General features: G+C 39.1%; 1 protein-coding gene across 8 annotated transcripts in view; it reads right to left on the bottom strand.

The window, feature by feature from the left end:
* FREM1 (FRAS1 related extracellular matrix 1) overlaps window positions 1-17896 on the bottom strand; it is a 256761-nt gene that overhangs the window by 39153 nt on the left and 199712 nt on the right. For 4 of the 8 annotated variants that reach the window (XM_063649502.1, XM_063649503.1, XM_063649504.1 and 1 more), the window contains 3 exons: window positions 14211-14406; window positions 9221-9485; window positions 616-1034 (listed from right to left, as the gene is read on the bottom strand). In XM_063649502.1, the coding sequence (XP_063505572.1) occupies window positions 616-1034; window positions 9221-9485; window positions 14211-14406 (880 nt within the window). Of the gene's footprint in view, window positions 1-615; window positions 1088-9220; window positions 9486-14210; window positions 14407-17896 lie in introns of those variants that run through there. The other 4 variants (XM_063649501.1, XM_054502066.2, XM_063649506.1 and 1 more) reach the window with 3 other exon arrangements.

The raw sequence follows: 17896 nt of genomic DNA, 5'->3' as shown, positions 1-17896 counted from the left end.
AGTAGATTCAGAAGAGTTAAAGAACTCTTTAAGGTCAGACAGCTAATACATTGCAAAGCAGAAATTCAAACCTAGGTCTGTCTGACTCCAAAGCCCATGGCTTTTGTTCCTTTCTGTGCTACCATCAACACTCACGGTCAGTCATTAGCACCTATGAGGGGACCATATCTCTTTCATTCATATTAATATTGCTGTTTTGCTGTAGATGCATAATCTGTACTTGAATGAAAGAGGAAAGGAAATTAAAAAATAGTTCTTGGCCAGGCGTGATAGCTCACGCCTGTAATCCCAGCACTTTGGGAGGCCGAGGCAGGTGGATCATTTGAAGTCAGGAATTTGCGATCAGCCTGACTGACATGGTGAAACGGTATCTCTACTAAAAATGCAAAAAAGTTAGCTGGGCATGGTGGCACATGACTAGAGGCCCAGCTACTCGGGAGGCTGAGGCAGGAGAATTGCTTGAGCCCAGGAGGCGGAGATTGAAGTGAGCCAAGATCATGCCACTGCACTGCAGCCTGGGTGACAGAGAGAGACTCCCTCTCAAAAAAAAAAAAAAAAAAAAGTTCTCGATGTCACTGTTTTCACATCTCTGGCAATGAACTGTGTTTTTCATACTTGCCTGAATGGTGAATAAAACAGGTTTTTCCCACACTCTCCCATTCACAATAAAGCCTTGGTTTGTGCTGTCTGTGGCCATGAAAGTAAAGCAGTCAGTCTGGGAGTCCCCTCCTGAGTGCCGATAGGCCACATTCCCGCTGTCCACATCCTGCTGGGTAAAATTGTGTTGAAGTAGCCCTGTCCCCCACAGGTAGAGCTGGCCATGCTGGGGAAGCTGAACCAAGAGGAAGGTGAGGTTCTCCGCAGGTGTATCAGGGTCGGTCAGCTGAAGGAGGTCAGGGGAAAGCAGGCCCACAGCCCCTTGGGCCAGTCTCAACCCCTTGTTCCTGGTTACCACAGGCAGGGCTCTGTCCGCAGTCTCCAGTGTGATCTCAAACACCCCATGCTCGGTCCGCAGTCCATTGCTGATGATGAATCTGGTAAAGAGAGGCAAGGCAGCCTTCAGCATGGATTCTTGTGTCACCATCTACTGGAATGAAATGATAACAATACACACCTTTACTAAAGGGTATTGTTGTGTTGTGACTCAAATGAAAAATCAAGGGCCGATCTTGCAGAAGAATCCCTATCATTAAACCAGTCACTGGAGAAATGCATAAATGGACCATTCTACACCCAAGAATATTTTCCCAACAACATTAATGATAGACCCATGTGATGGAACAGGGAAATTCTGACAATCATATTTCTCAGGCTCCTCAGTGCTTAATGTGTTTCCTTGACCCAAATAAAAATTTCACATCCAATGAGACTCATCATACAAATTTGAAGAGTATACCCTCTTTATTTATTTACAATTTTTCAATTGTTTTTTTCTTCATTGGTGTGTAATGGACTAAAGTTGTAAGTCTAATAACTGGGAGGCCAATACAATAAAGTGCTAAATGGGTTGAATTTAGCTAATTCATTCTACTCATATGTTTTTATGGTAAATTTCTTAATAGCAGATCACATTTCTCAGACATGTAATCTGCCTTAAATCATCTTCCCCTTCCAGGCCTCATTTCCATGGCTCTGAAAAATGAAGGGGACGGACCAGAAGATCATTAAGTACCACCCAACTCTAAAATATTACAGGAGGCTCTAATCTCTTACGGTTTACATGTCCTTCTGCACTTTCTCCCTGTAAGACAGATGAGAGTTATGCTACACAAGGATTATTTTCCTGCTTCAAAGAAAGGTTCAGAAAGTTGGTGGGAGATCATAAGGGCAGGTAGGAGATGAAGCTGAGACTAGAATGCAGGTCTTTTGATCCCTGCACCCACTACTCTAGCAGAGTTTAAAACAAATGCTGGTTTAGCAATCCACCAGAAAAGAGTTGTGGTGCCTGAGCGCCATTGCAAAATTATAAAAAGCAAGCTGAAATGATACACATTCAAGATAAGCAAAATCTTTCTTACAGCCTTAGGTTTGTGATACCATAATGTGCTTTCGATTCTATTGATCATGAAATCACATTCTACCTACTGAAGCCAATTTCACAATAACACTGATTTAAATGATCTTTGTAGCATTACAATATGTAATTTTTATTTCAATAAGATTAAGAGTATCATGAAATTATGCAAACAAGGCACAATATTAAAACTCCAAAAAGTTAGGAAATCATTACTATCCAATGGGACTGACAAATTCACTGTACACCAACGAAATGTACTTAGAAATAATCACAGAGTTGTGTCTTATTAGCTTTTCTCTATGTACCATAGTTGCTGGAAATATTCGTGGAGGATGCACTCTTCTACTCCACTGATACAAAAACCTCAAAAAATAATGTTTTTGTAGAATATATAAACTATACATAACATTTTTACATATAAATTTTATATACATATATAAATTGTGTATTTTCTTTGGAAGTTCTTTTTTAACTAGAGAAGGTATGGCGTTTATATTTATTTTTCAAATCTGGCAGATTTGACTAATAATCCCTTTATTCTTTGTGAAATGTGTCTTGTCCTTCAGGGTTTGAGCATTGATCCTTTTGAGCACGAAGAAACCTGAAACTAGATAGTGTGAGAGCAACGAGTCAACCAGCCTGCCTGAGAGCAACGAGTCAACCAGAGCCTGCCTGTGACCATGGACACGGGGAGGGCAGTTAGACAAAAAGTATAAAGAGATGAGTTTGGCTGAGTACTGATATTGCTTTGAAGGCTATGCTGAAGTTTTTTAGTTTTCTAATTATCTAGTTAATAAGACTGTCGACAAGGAAAATATGTCTGATTTGATGCAAAGAAAAAGGAAATCTATGTCCAAAAAGTTAAAATTGCTAAGTGAAATACAACAAATAAAGTAAATTTTGACATTTCACACACCTCGACTTGTAAAGAATGAAACCTCATACATTTCCCCCACAGCAGCATTTTTTACACTTTGAATAAAGGTATTCAATTACCTTTAGAATTATAGATTGAGCAAAATCACATAGTTTCCTTAAAACAAACCAATCAGTTTTCCTTTCATAAAATTAAACCTTTGATAAGTATATTTTTAACAAATTGGGCAATTTCATCACTGGATCATGAGGCGTTTATAAAAATCAATTATTTATTTAAAAAAAAAAGAGGCCGGTGCAGTGGCTCACACCTGTAAACCCAGTACCTTGGCAGGCCGAGGCGGGCAGATGGCTTGAGTCCAGGACTTCGATATCAGCCTGGGTAACATGGCAAAACCCTTTCTCTACAAAAAATACAAAATTTAGCTGGGTGTGGTGCGTGCCTGTAGCCCCAGCTACTAGGGAGGCTGAGGTGGAAGGATCACTTGATCCTGGGAGGTCGAGGCTACAGTGAGCCATGAACGTGCCACCGCACTCCAGCCTGGGCAACAGACAGAGATCCTGTCTCAGAAAAAAAAAAAGAGGAAAGGAAAAGAAGGGAAGGGAGGGGAGGGAGGGGAGGGAGGGGAGGGGGGGAGAGGGGGGAGGGAGGGGAGGGGAGGGAAGGGAAGGGAAGGAAAGGAAGTCAGGCGCGGTAGCTCACGCCTATAGTTCGGACACTCTGGGAGTGTCTGGGGTGGGTGGAGCGCTCGAGCTCAGGAGTTTGAGACCAGCCTGGGCAACATGGCAAAAACCCATCTTAAAAAAAAGAAAAATAATTTTAAAAAAGAAAATAAAGGAACCTAGAAAAACATGTCTGTTCTTCAAACTTTTTACTTAGTCACCTTCACAGTTTCAAAAGTAAATTGATATACATTTTTAGGTATAAAATTATGCTTTATTTCTAAGGCAGAGCCTGAGAACAGAGTTATGCCTTTATTCTATTGTTTTTCTGTTGCTTTTTCATATTCCCCCCAGATCCTATCATCTGACCCACAATAAAATAAGAAGGAGGCTAGGTGCTCCCTCAGTGCCTCCAAGTTCCCTTTTTCCCATCTTCCCCCTCCAGAAATATGTTTCACACCTCTCATTCTACCGTGTTTCACATTAAACTGGCTCTCTGTTCCTTACCAGATCCCTGTATCAAATGTGCTCTGTGGAGAGTGTTAAATCAGCCATTGGTACCTTAGTGGAAATATAAGCCAAAGGACGTGTATTTTTAGCATTAGCATTAATTGTAGAGCTATAGACATTGTGCACTATTAAAAGTATATCAAATATCAGCAGAGAAGGAAGAAGAAAGAAGGGGAGAGATGGGACCAGGAGCAACAAACCCAAATGCAAGCTTGAGTGAGTGTCAGGGACTCCATCAGAGGCGGCCATCTTGAATATCTAATTCTGACTTTCCTCTCTGGAGACTGAATTGCAAGAATGCCTGACGGGGTCCTCAAAGCTCATCTCAGGACGGCCACATCTACTCGATGCGTGCATGGCCTCTGTGAGGTCACTGAAGTTGTCTTACGATCCAGGCTGTCCATCTCAAACCCCTCCCTGCTGGATGATTGCGATCTGCCCACGTTGGAAACAGGCAGCCTGCCATCAGACAGATGGGAGTGAGGGCACGCAGGCCACAGACCACAGAAGAGAAAGAAATATGTTTTCTGAGGCCAGCGCTCCTATCTGGGACACCAAGGCAGCTGTCTGTGCTGACCTAAAGCTAATAAGCCAGGGGTGAAAATGATGCAATTTCTAAACATGACTGGATCAAATACATCATTCCACTTTCACAAGTAACAGTGCAAACCACTCACAGGCAGAGAGACATCATCAGAGAGAGGGACAGAATGAATAGTTATGGTTGAGATCCCAGTCAAAATAAAGCTAGCAGAACAAGTGAAAAAAGGTCAGTGCTGTTCATGTCTGGAAAAGCTGATCGATCAGATGGTCTTCCAAATACCCCCTCCCCTAAATCCTCCAAACATATTCTCAATGTTTAAAACCATAAAGCTATTGCTATGTTGGTATCCATTCTGAGGTGAAGAAGTTGGTGGTAGCAGCTCCTTCTGTGGGTCCATTTTGTTTAATTTCCTTTGTTACATCCCCCTGAGAAGAGATGCAGCCAAGATGACCACTGTTCTCATAAAATTTGGGGAATAACTCTCAGATTTGACTGGGGTGCCTGCCTGGTCTGATTTCACCATTACCACGGTGCTTTCAAGCTTTCTGCATTGCCTGGCAATAGAGTTGGCTGAAGAAGCTGCCATCTGTCATGGCATTTAAGAGATAAAAATGGAATCATAAATAGCGCCAGCTCCTCAGAAAAAAAAAAAAAAAAAAAAAAGTCCAGCCGGCATGTCAAAATGGAGGACATTAGCATGTTCTTTTAGTACCCGGCTGCCAGCAGCTGAAGTCAGCTTGCTAATCACTCGGTGTCATCTGTCCTAGAACATGCTGCCAAATCTTTCTTCCAGGCCAGCAGCACCAAACAATGCAGGAGAAATTTATGATTCACAAAATATTTTTGCAGAAGGTAAAATCTGACTATTAAACTCCCCCATTTAATTAATGCTGCCATAGCTTACATTAAAAAGGGAAGGGGGGAAAATCCTCTGCCACAGAATTTATCTCTTCTACCCAGCCAAATTCCTTGCCAAATTTAACAGCAAGCAACATAAATTTAGGTGATTAGATTGGTTGCATATATTTAATTTTTAAAAAGCACCATGATCACACTTTCATTAAAACAGGCTTTCAGCTTTGGTTTAGCGCCACTTGACAAACAACATAGCAGTCCGTGATTGGGTTAGTGAAATGACAAGATTAAAATTCGGGTTTTGGGCAGATGCTAGGCTCTTCCATTATAAATATGTAAAACTGCTGGCCAAATATCAGAATGACACATTGAGGAGGTTCCTTCACACAAATGCATATTCTCCACAAATTTTTGGTACAACGAGGTATAATGGAAAGAACCTTCCACTGGAAATGAGCTCTGAGCCCCAAATTCAGCAGTGATACTCAGTTATGTCAGTTTAGGTGACTTCCTTTGCCTCTTGGAACCTTGGTTTTCTCATGTGTACAATGGGAACACTACTGCATCTCTCGCAAGGTGGTGTCATAAGGCTTAAGAAAAATAACATACAAAAAAGAGTCCAGGACATTCTCTGGTGCATTGCAGGTGTTCAGGCAATGCTAGCTTTCCTATGTGTAAATAAGGGATTGCACCAAATCAATACTTTCCAGCCTTTGTTGTTTATTTTCTCCCTAAAACCTTGTTTCCTAATCTTGAGTAATTGAAACCATATTTTTGCCATATGCCTGTACTATGTGTACTCTTATTATTTACTAGTTTGCTTTCTATCAATTCAATTTTTAACTTGAATCAATGTATTTAAAAGGAAACCTTTTAACTACTAAAAACTGAATACTAGCAAGCATAAAAAATTTGTTTTCTTATATTTAGTTTTATAGTATTTATAGCACTGTTTTTAGTATCAACACCCACACACACTCACACACAACGCACACACCTAAGTTCCATCAGTACATTGGGCTGAAGGCCCCAGAATCTCAGTCTCTGGGAGGCCCTAAAAAGGCTTCTATAAATTCTTTTTTTTTTTTTTTTTTTGAGACGGAATTTTGCTCTTATTGCCTAGGCTGGAGTGTAGTGGCACCATTGTGGCTCACTGCAACTTCTGCCTCCCGGGCTGAAGCGATTCTCCTGCCTCGGCCTCCTAAGTAGCTAGGATTACAGGTGCCCACCACCACTCCCAGCTAATTTTTTGTATTTTTAGTAGAGATGGGGTTTCGCCATGTTGGCCAGGCTGGTCTCGAACTCCTGGCCTCAGGTGATCCACCTGCCTCGTCCTCCTAAAGTGCTGGGATTACAGGCGGGAGCCACTGCCCCAGTCCCAACTTCCATAAATTCTTGAGGCTCCTCAGAACAATTCAGAACAACAGACTAGACCAGACTATTGATGGCTAGTCCTGACTGCATCAGAATTACCTGAAGATATCTTTCAAAAATACAGATTTCTGGGCCTGAGACTGGACTTACCAAAGTTGCCTCTCTGGGTTAAGGCCCAAGAATTTGCATTTTGTAGTTCTCTCTGGCAATTATCTGAGGATCTACAAATGTAGAAATGCCTAGGATAAATGATTTCTAAAATGCCATCTAATAAGACTTTCTCTAGATGCAAATTAGGAAATTTTTACAGTATTGCTAATCCTTACATATGGAGGTTTTGTTCTTTATTCTCACCATTCGATTAATATCTAACCTTCATTTCTCAACATCTTTATGCATTCAGTCCTGTGTTCTCCAGCAAGGTCACTGGTTTCTTCAAGACAATCACTAATGTCTTCAGCAGACTGTCCTGCGGGCATTGACGGAGGGAAGCAGGAAAGGAAAGAAGCTAGAAGTTCCAGAAATGCATGTAAAATTAAAAGCCCTGGATCTGATACAAATGTACAAATGTATTAAGCCAAGAAGCACCCAGCCTCCATTAGCAAACAGGAAAAAAAGAACAATCATTGCTCCTCTCGTTAACTCCTTTCCTCCTTCAAGATCATACTTGGTGTTGTAAAGATCGGAAGAAGGTCGTCAAGGAAAGAATATAATGACAACAACAACAATGACAATAAGAGTAGTAGCTAACACTTACTTAGCTCTTCCTATGTGCCAGGTGTTGTTCTACTAATACTTTACATGCATAAGCTCATATAAACCTCCCACAACCTTGTGCGGCAGGTGCCACGAGCATCATTCCATTTCAAAGAAGAGGAAACAAGAGCACAGGAGGTTGTGTAACCTGATGATGGTCACAGAGTTGTGAGTCGCTCAGGCAGTTCTTGCCCCCAAGCCTGTATCTTAACTTCACTACTCCATCTCTCAAACAAAAGAGCCAGCTTGAAAAGGAATCCCCACATCTCACATTTTAGTGAATGCCTAGCAACACTCAAAGACTGAACTAGTTAAAATATTGATCAATTAAATGATTACCTGCTTGTTAAGGCACATTTATCAAGAGAAAAAAATAAGATATTAGTTCCAGCTTTCTGGGATTTTTTGTTTTGTTTTGTTGGATTATCCAAATCAGCTTTCAAAAATCATTTTAATGCTAAAAAGGTGAGCAGCATCCTCTTTACTGACATTTAACCAGTGTTTATCAGAGCAGATATACTGAATTTAGATAGGTAAAAGTAAGATAGAGGACAGTGATATTCGAACATGGGTGTGACAGTGATACTTGATAGTTTATGGGAACCCACTGAATAATACAGGAGTATGCTCCATTTATGTTATTTTATAGTGCTCTTTAGAAGACTGTATTGTGACATGGTGAAAATTGCATCAGGAGCCAAAAGTGTGGGTGTACAATAGACAAATCAGTGCTCTCCAGGCCTCCTTCTGAATTGACAGAACTCAAAACTGGATTGTATACAATGGTTCGTTCAAAGTCCAACATTTCCCAGTTCTCATGCCCGGCCTGGGGATCTGTGTTTCTCTCCAGGACCTCAGGATCAGCCAGCTTTGAGAGCTGCGAGATTATAGATCTTCTGGACTTGCTCTTGCTTTATGTGACTTGAAACAAATTTCCATATTTTAAATGAATGTAGATTTTCACTAATGTTGTATCTTTGCCTTTTCACCAGACTGTTATTCATTCCAATGATTTATTTGACACAGAATTCTGGAACAGGTGTGCAGCCCCCAATTATAACATTGTTTCTATGGGGAAATATGATCTACTTTATGACAACATGATTTATGATATAGTTACCAGAACACATTGTGTCAAAAGGCAGTGTCTGCTTATGCCAAATGTTTACTAATAAATGCCTTTTCATCAGACAGAAAAACATACTCCAAAAAGAGGGAAATGACTTTTCCAGATCTATCTTTAGCTGGGAGCCTCAGCTTTTCACATTTCTCCTCGTAGCAGAACTTGCATAAAGATCTGTTTACTGTGTTTATTTTTCAATAACAGGCCCTAATTTCTTGCTTTGCTGCTGTCATTTTAATTGTGTGGCTTCACCTTACACACAACAAGGCAGTAAAAGAAAAACACAGCTGCACCAGAGCTGAAAAATGACTCATTTTTTTCTCCTTTTCTTTCCTTTTTTTAAAAAAACAGATTTCATTCTATATATTTAAGGTATACAGCGTGATGTTATAAGATACATGTATTTTGTGAAATGGTTACTACAGTGAAGCACATTAACAGATCTCCTTTTCTGTAAGTATTAATCCAAAGAAGGGGTTTGAAAAGTTTCCATGGGGCTCACCTGAATCTGTCACTGGAGACAGTCACCTTGCTCTTGTGTACATAGCAAACTGTCTGCCCCACTATATCCATTTGGCTGAAGCTTGTAATGGGAACTCCAGGATAGTGAACATATTCGATCTGGCCATATCGTGGAGGGGAGGTGATGACATAGAGCAGTTCCTCAGGCTTGTCTGTTCCGTCCACAGCCAGGAGAGTGGTGGTTGTTAAGAAACCTCTATCACCTTTAGACACCACGAGTGGTTTTGTAAGGATGACAATATCACCTACATGACATAAGAGGTTATGGTCAATAATCATATTAAAAAATATATTATGTCCAAGGCAAAGGCAGAAGACAAAGGCCAAATCTGTGCAAAAATCAAATTAATATGACATAGAAAGGTTTATATAACTATTATGAATAAAAATAATTAACCAAAAGGCATGAGCAGATATTTCACAGAAGAAGAAATTCACATGGCCAGTAAAGATATTTTTAAATGCTCAAGCTCATTAGTAATTATGGAAATACAAATATCATGACAAATTGTCATCTCATAACTTTTTGATTGGCAAGGATGTAGAAGCCTGGCTGTACAAAGTGTTGAGGAAGACATAGATCAAGAGAGTCTTACATACAATTTTGGAAAGAGTGTAAATTGGTACAAGATTTGGCATTATTCTGTAAAGAGTCGAATGTTCACATATGCCTTGACCCAGCAATTCCACCCCAGCTATGTACTTGAAAGAAACACTTGCCCTGCTACCCTTGGAGACATGCACCCAAATGGTCATTGCAGTACTGTCTGTAATTGAAAGCATTACATGCAACCCAAATGCCTTTTCAAAATGTGAATGTATACACAAACTGTGTTCTATTCATACAACTGAATTTCATGCAGTAGTCAAATGAATGAACTACAGCTACATGGAACAACACAGATGTAGTTTATTAACATTCATTAGTTATATGAACAAGCTGAGAAAATGATAAAAGTAAGAAAAAATACAAAATTTAGAATGGTATTTTTTTCTGGAGAATGTAGGAGGATGTCTATTATTAATATTCCAGTCCTTCAATTGTGTGATAGTTGCACAAATGTTCATGATATATTTTTTAAATGTATATTTATACAACCATATTCATATCAGGATTATTCACAATAGCCAAGAGATGCAAACAACTCAAGTGCCTCTCAACAGATGAGTGGATATAACAAAATGTGGCATACACATGCACTGTAATACCATTCAGCCTTAAAAGGGAAGGGAGTCCTGGCACATGCTACAACATGCATGAACCTTGAGGACATTATGCTAAGTGAAATAAGCCAGTCATGAAAAGATATATACTATATGATTCCACTTACATGAAGTACCTAGAGTAGCAAAACTCATAGAAACAGAACATAGCACAATAGTTGCCAGGGAGGGGGAAATGAGGAGTCATTATTTAATGGGTATAGACTTTTAGTTTTCTGAGATAAAAAAATTCTGGAGATTGGATGGACAACAACATGAATATATTTAACACTATGAACTGGTACACTTAAAAATGGTTAAGATGGTACATTTTGTGTTATGCATAATTCACCACTATTTTTTTAAAAAAATGTATGACTGAGGAAGGTAGAAGTGGGTCACACATGGACCAATGATGCAGTTTCACAAACTAGGGATCATAATTGAATTTTGTTCACCAGAGGTCCATCACAAAGTGATCATATCTCAAATATAGAGCTTCTACTCTGTGTCAGGTACAGAACAAAAGATCCTTACACTTCACACTAATCTTGTGAGGTACTGTCATATCATATCCCCAGATTATAAATGAGGAAGCTAAGGTATAGAAATGCTAACTTACCTGCTTGTGGTCACACAATTAATAAAACATCGAGTGAGAATTCGTACGCAAGCCATCTCAGTCCAGAGCATGAGCTTTAAACACTGCATTATTTTGTTCCCTGTCTTTAATATCTAGGGAGCTCTTGTGAACTAATACTAAAAGGGTGAATATCCAAAAAGAAAAACACGTGATGTAAATGCCAAGCTATTTCTGAATTTAAAAACACGGTGGCCAAAAATTTTTGTTAAAGATACTCAGTCTCATGAAGAAATAAGAAATACAAATAAACCATCAAAGTGGTACAATTTTAACCAATGGTTCTCAATGACAGGCAATTTTGCTCCCCAAGGGACATTTGGCAATGTCTGGAGACATTTTTGGTTGTCATAACTGGGAGTTGCTACTGGCTTCTAGATTCAGAGGCCTGGGATGCTGCTAAACATTTTACGATGCACAAGGGAGTCACCTGCAACAAAGAATCCTGCATCCCAAAACGTCAATGGTGCCATGATTGGAAAACGCTATTTCAGATTACTAAATTGGTCTTTTCATATACTATGCTTTTATCTCAAAATGCTATGCAACTTCAGTCCTACGTAGAATCAAAGACCATTCTAAATTTAAATCAAAACCTTAGCCACAGATGCTACAGACAGAAGCAAGATGAATACGTCAAGGAAGTAAAAAGAATGAATTAGGTGGGGGAAACACAAAGCACCCATGAGAGGTTTCACCAGGAGCAGGAAATGGACCTGAGGGGAGGAAGAGCAACCAGCTCTTGCCTTGATGCAATTTTTCAGCACTGTAAGGGCAGAGTGTAGGTTAGAGTCAACTATAGACAATGCCCTCCTAAACTTATCTGAAAGATCTCAACATCATTTCTGCCACTGTGCAAATCAGAAGACACAGCAACACAGCAATTGGGAAGCTTAATGTTATTTATAATAGCTCCCAAATGGAAACAACCAAATGCTCAATTTTAAGGTTGTGATTAAATCTAACTCTTTAGTATAGTCTTGTTTAGAGATAATCAATTATGGCTACAAAGTTATGCAGCAACCTGAAAAAACTCATGTTAAGTAAAACAAAACAAAACAAAACAAAACAAAAAACTGTACAGTGACAAAACACCACTTTGTAAGAAGAAACAAAGAAGAAAAAATTTGAACTGAAAATGTTAATAGGATAATGTGTCTACTTGCTGTAGGTTTTCAAAAATCCTTTTAGAAAATAATCACATGTCATTGTGAATAATGCCGCAATAAACATACGTGTGCATGTGTCTTTATAGCAGCATGATTTATAGTCCTTTGGGTATATACCCAGTAATGGGATGGCTGGGTCAAATGGAATTTCTAGTTCCATATTCTCACTCATAGGTGGGAATTGAACAATGAGAACACATGGACACAGGAAGGGGAACATCACACTTCAGGGACTGTTGTGGGTTGGGGGGAGGGGGGAGGGATAACATTGGGAGATATACCTAATGCTAGATGACGAGTTGGTGGGTGCAGTGCACCAGCATGGCACATGTATACACATGTAACTTACTGCACATTGGGCACATGTACCATAAAACCTAAAGTATAATAATAATAATAATAATAATAATTACAATAAAAGAAAAAAAAAAAAAAAAAAGAAAATAATCACATGTCGATTGCAGCAGAGTCTGGCAACGCACTGGCCAACTTTATTTCCTTTCTTCCTGGGTGCAAAGCTAAAGTTTCTATTGCCCAGCCTCTCTTAATGTGGCATGTGACTGTGATTCAGCCACTGGAATGTGTACAAGAGAGGTACACAACCTTCACACCTAGTGCATGACATCCCCTAATTTTCTTCCATATCTCACTTCTTGAGTGACTCTAAGGCCTTCAGAATAAGGGAATGTCTAGATATAAAGAGTCCCTAGATGACTATGTGGAACAGAGCTTTCCTGTGTCACTGTAAAATTGTGTTGTGCTGAGCCAATGAGAAGGTGGCCTACTCTAATACACTAGTTCCCTGCCCTAATATATTACTTGTATTAAATTTTGCCTGGATATATATTTATGATGAACATAGTTATTTTGCAGGGAGAGATAAATGTGTACAGCAACATCTAGCTTATCTGAAATCACTCATTAGACTTCTTTAAGGAACACATTTACAACCAGGAAATAAGCAAATAAAATATATTATTACACAGCTCAATGTAAACATCTCAAGATCAAACTGAATTAATTTTTTAAAAATTTAGGACAATTATAATTCTGCCACACATAAAGCAAGATTTTTTTTTTTTTATTATTGCACTTAAGCATTCAATTTACCTCTGAGCTTCCTGGCAGCCAAGGCAAAAAAGGGAAACATTCAGTCAATCAAGCATGTACTGAGGATCTAAGATTATGCTTCATCCTCGGAATATCTAGATCCTGGGATAATACAGATGAATGAGATATGATCCTCACATAAGCTGAAGCAAAATTACAGGGTAGTAACAGTTGGGTATCAAGAGCTTCTACTCTTCCTTGCTGAGCTTTTTAAACAAACTCTCCTCCATCTTCCATTTAACTCTCCCCCATTCACCATTTATACAACTGACTCTGCTTAATTAACTCACAAGAAGCTGATCTTATAGTGTCTTTCCTTGTCCCTAAAGAGTATATGTTAGCACTTTCAAAATGAAAGAAGCAGCAACTTCCAGCCTTTCTAATGACAAAGTTTATCTTTATTATTTTTCAATTTTAAAATGTATTTTTCATCTATTATTTTATTATTTTAGAAGTACTTTTCCTTTGAAACTCCATTTTCCAGTGATAGATCACTTCCTGAAGATAAAACTAGAGTTACATATCAATTTGGTAAAATTTTACTTAAAGCAAAAAAATCCTAACAGTTAAAGTAGCCTGTATAGCCATATTGTGTGCAAGGCTGAATTTCCAGTAAACTTTTTAAAATAATGAATGGACTGGCTACTTCTGTGAACCGCATAGGTCCCAGGCAAAGCAGGTGAGAAGCCAAAGGATCTAAATATAAATGATAGAATTTCAAAGATGAAGAGTGGCAGGAAAAAAGGAAAGAAGGGAGGGAAAAAGAGAGAAAGAAACAAATGTGGAATACTTATGCCAGTTAGCAAAGTTGATCCCAGTAAATCTTGGTAGACATGACATGCTTTTACCTTTCTCCATGTCCTTGATGGTGATTTGACAGTCAAGAGCAGGGGACCTGTTGTCGCCATCCCAAAGGTAGAAGGTGAAGCTATCTTGATTCTGGGAATCCATTGCCCCGGTGTGTGAGTATCTCAGCAAGTTCAGATCCACTTCCTCCTGAGTGCATTTCATGCCAGGGGAGAGAGGAACCCAGTCCCTCCCTATCTGGAAGGAGCCAGAGTTAGTCAGCTGCTCATGGTTTTTTCTTCTCCCCCAATGTATGTTAGTGGACATTTTCTGTATCCCCTAAAAACCTCCAATAGAAATAATATTTCAGGGAAATTCCAGACTACTTTTTGCCACTTTACCTGATTTTTTTTCTTTTCAAAGAAATATATTAGAATAATTTGAGACCTTGGAAAAACACTGGCTTCAACCGAAGGGTTTCAGACAAAGTCAAACAATTCAACAGCATTGTTACTTCCGAGGTATTTATCACAAGCAACCATAGCTGATTAAATATTCCAATTAATAAGAGGAGGTGGGTAATGGAGCTCTTGGAATGGATTCTTTACAAATTAAATGTATTTCTTTTAGAGTTTCCATTTTTTAGTCCTTTTCATTGTTCAACTAGTCAAATATATTTTTTTTCAACCTGGCTCATTACTGGGCTTTTCTGAAGTAGACAAAACAAAAATAGAACAGATGCATTTACTCCCCAGTATGTTTCCAGCCTTACTAAAGAAAGAAAATGATGGGGATCACTATCACTCCCTACATTTATATCCTAAGTTATCAAAAAATATAAACTGCAAATATCATATATTATTTTTATCAGAATCTTCTAAAAGTAAGCCAACATTATTTAAGCATATATTTTGTACAGAGCTTGATGCAGAAATTGTGGCATTTTGAATTTAAAAAGGTTCTTATGCTGAGGGGGGTGGCTAACAACTGAGAGTGTTAGAAAATGTAATCATAAATCTTTATTATCTTATTAATAATCCTATTATTGTTCATTTAAGGTACATAGCTTTCCCTAGGAATGGCTCATAAAAAGTCATTAGACATAATTTTTTAAAAGTCATCTTAAATTTATTATATGATATTATCTTTTGGTTTTACTGTCTAATTTAAGAGTCTAAAACAGAAATGTAAATCATTTACTTTTTATTCCCCTTGATACTTTGGTCCAAGACTTTGCCTATCTAAACCTAAACAATAAGGGCTCTGGTACAGCAAGGGGAGGTGGGACTGCAGTGGGATGAAGACACTGACCTTTCATCTTTTAAGACTTCCAGATTCCACAGACCCCCAGTTCCTGGCAAAAGAGCTTTGTCCTCCTCTCTTCCCATTGTGCTACCACTTGCCTTTATGTCATTCTACTTGATAACGTTTCTGTCTCTTTAATATGTTTATCCATCTGATGTTTGTAGACTTATGTTCTGCCCTCATGCTCACTGGATGGAAGTTAATTACATCATAATAATTAAGCTAGTGTTTGTTTCCATAAGATCTATCTGCCAATATAATTTTTAAAACAGACTCTTTCATGTTTTAAATGGGAAAGCCTGCAATTCTATTTCACATTTTCCCGTTTCTAATCTTGTCTAAGGAAGTAAGCACAGAAGAAGACATTTTTTCCTCTCTCTTGTCTCCACGTAATTCCTTACTTGCACTCCAAAATGGAAGATTGACTTAACAGAATCATTTGAAGACCCAGAAATAGAAAGAAAATAAAAGTCAGATTCAAGATGGGGAAAACTAAGAGAAGTCAACAAGAAAACAATAACTCTTGGGAGAGTCCAGGAGGGCTGGAGTCCTGGTCCTTGGTCTTGGAAAGACTCGGAGAACTGCTAGGGAGCTGGGAGAGAACTGTGTGGAGCCATACTGGGAACCTGGATCCATCTGCATTTTCACATATCCAAAACAGTTCCGTTCCCAAGCCACCCAAATGTGTGAGCTCTCACTGCATTTCTGCTTCATTACTCTTTGAAATGAAATAAGGACACAGCTGTACCTCAATTTAAATCAGTGATTGCTCTTCACTCTGATTCTCTATGGTGCCTACAATCTATGACAATCAAGCTGTTCCACACAGAATGAATTCTTGCTGCTTTTCTAGGACTGTGCCTCCACTAGATGGAAAGTTAAGCATTCCATCAAATAATTGCATTGGGGATGGTTGGTGGTTGTGGTTGCTAGTCTTAATCTACCATTGAAATAAACATTTGGACTGATTACTCAACTGACCTTCTCAGGTGACTAATCTATATAATTCGTGTTGGGCTGATCCTTGGGCATCATGCACACAGTCTGAATCAGACTGAAATTTTGCTATTCTAGGCCTAAAGTGAAACAAGGACATTTTATGAAATCACAAAGCAAGCTATTGAGTTAGCAGTAAAACCAAGGTGACCCTACCCCTAGTATCCCTTTATTGTTTCCATGCTTATTTGCTTTCCATTAAAGCATCTAATTTTGAGAACATATACAATTCCAGGAATGTTAATTTATGGTGTCATGCAGTTCATGGGATTCAAGTTTGGCAGTTGTTAAAATCTGTTATGCTAGCAGGATGGGATGACTCCCACATGAAGTTTTCTCCCACACTGCCTTTTTGGTCCAAGACTTTGCCCATCTGAACCTAAACAATAAGGGTTCTGGTGCTGCAAGGGGAGGTGGGACTGCAGTGGGACGAAGACACTGAACTTTCATCTTTTAAGTTCATGTCAGATAGAATACAGAACAATTTGGCATGTTGTTTGTGGAGTAAGTAGTCTCCCTGGAGAAGACACAAGGATTGTCCCTGCTCAGGGGCAAAGATGAGAATTGGAAGGAAAGAAAGAAAGATGCTCACTGTGGCAAATCATTGAGAAGGCAGGAGGTGATAATACTCAGATAATGGTTTGTTTTGTTTTGTTTTTTAAGACGGAGTCTTGCTCTGTCACCCAGGCTGGAGTGCAGCAGCACAATCTCAGCTCACTGCAACCTCTGCCTCCCGGGTTCAAGTAATTCTCCTGCCTCAGCCTCTGGAGTAACGAGTAGCTGGGATTACATGTGTGCGCTGCTACGCCCGGCTAATTTTTGCATTTTTAGTAGAGATGGGGTTTCACCATGTTGGCCAGGATGGTCTTGATCTCCTGACCTTGTGATCTGCCCGCCTTGGCCTCCCAAAGTGCTGGGATTCAGATAATGTTTTAACAGAGACATTAGGGCCAGAGGAGCTAGAGGCAGCCCTCCAAGTTTCCCTGGACCTGATTATCATGAAAAAAATAATGAAAGTTTTCATTTTCCTGAGAATGATCTAGAATTTAGCTGAAATACACACACCCACACACACACACACACAGAGAGAGAGAGAGAGAGAGAGAGAGAGATTGAGAGAACAAGAAAGACTGTAGACTTGAAGGAGTTTTATAATTGAGATGATGGATGCTAAAGAGGAAAGTTACATGAATCACGAGTCAAAAGTCTGGTAGAAATGAAGATATCACAAAAGATCCTGGATTATCCTCAGAAAGCAGACAGCTTGGTTTACCCCGGTAATTCCCTCCCTCAGAATTTAGGGATAATCCTACGGGAGAGGGAGCAATGAAGAATCTTAATATTTGTTGAATTTACCCCATGTTGATAAAGACTTGAGAACAGCATGAATTCACCCTGAACTAGTAAAATTAAATTTTCTACTTCTGGGCAAATATATGTCTATCAG

This window comes from Pongo pygmaeus, chromosome 13 (genome assembly GCF_028885625.2).
Source record: "Pongo pygmaeus isolate AG05252 chromosome 13, NHGRI_mPonPyg2-v2.0_pri, whole genome shotgun sequence".
Taxonomy (NCBI): domain Eukaryota; kingdom Metazoa; phylum Chordata; class Mammalia; order Primates; family Hominidae; genus Pongo; species Pongo pygmaeus.
This window is presented reverse-complemented; position numbering and strand designations above follow the sequence as displayed.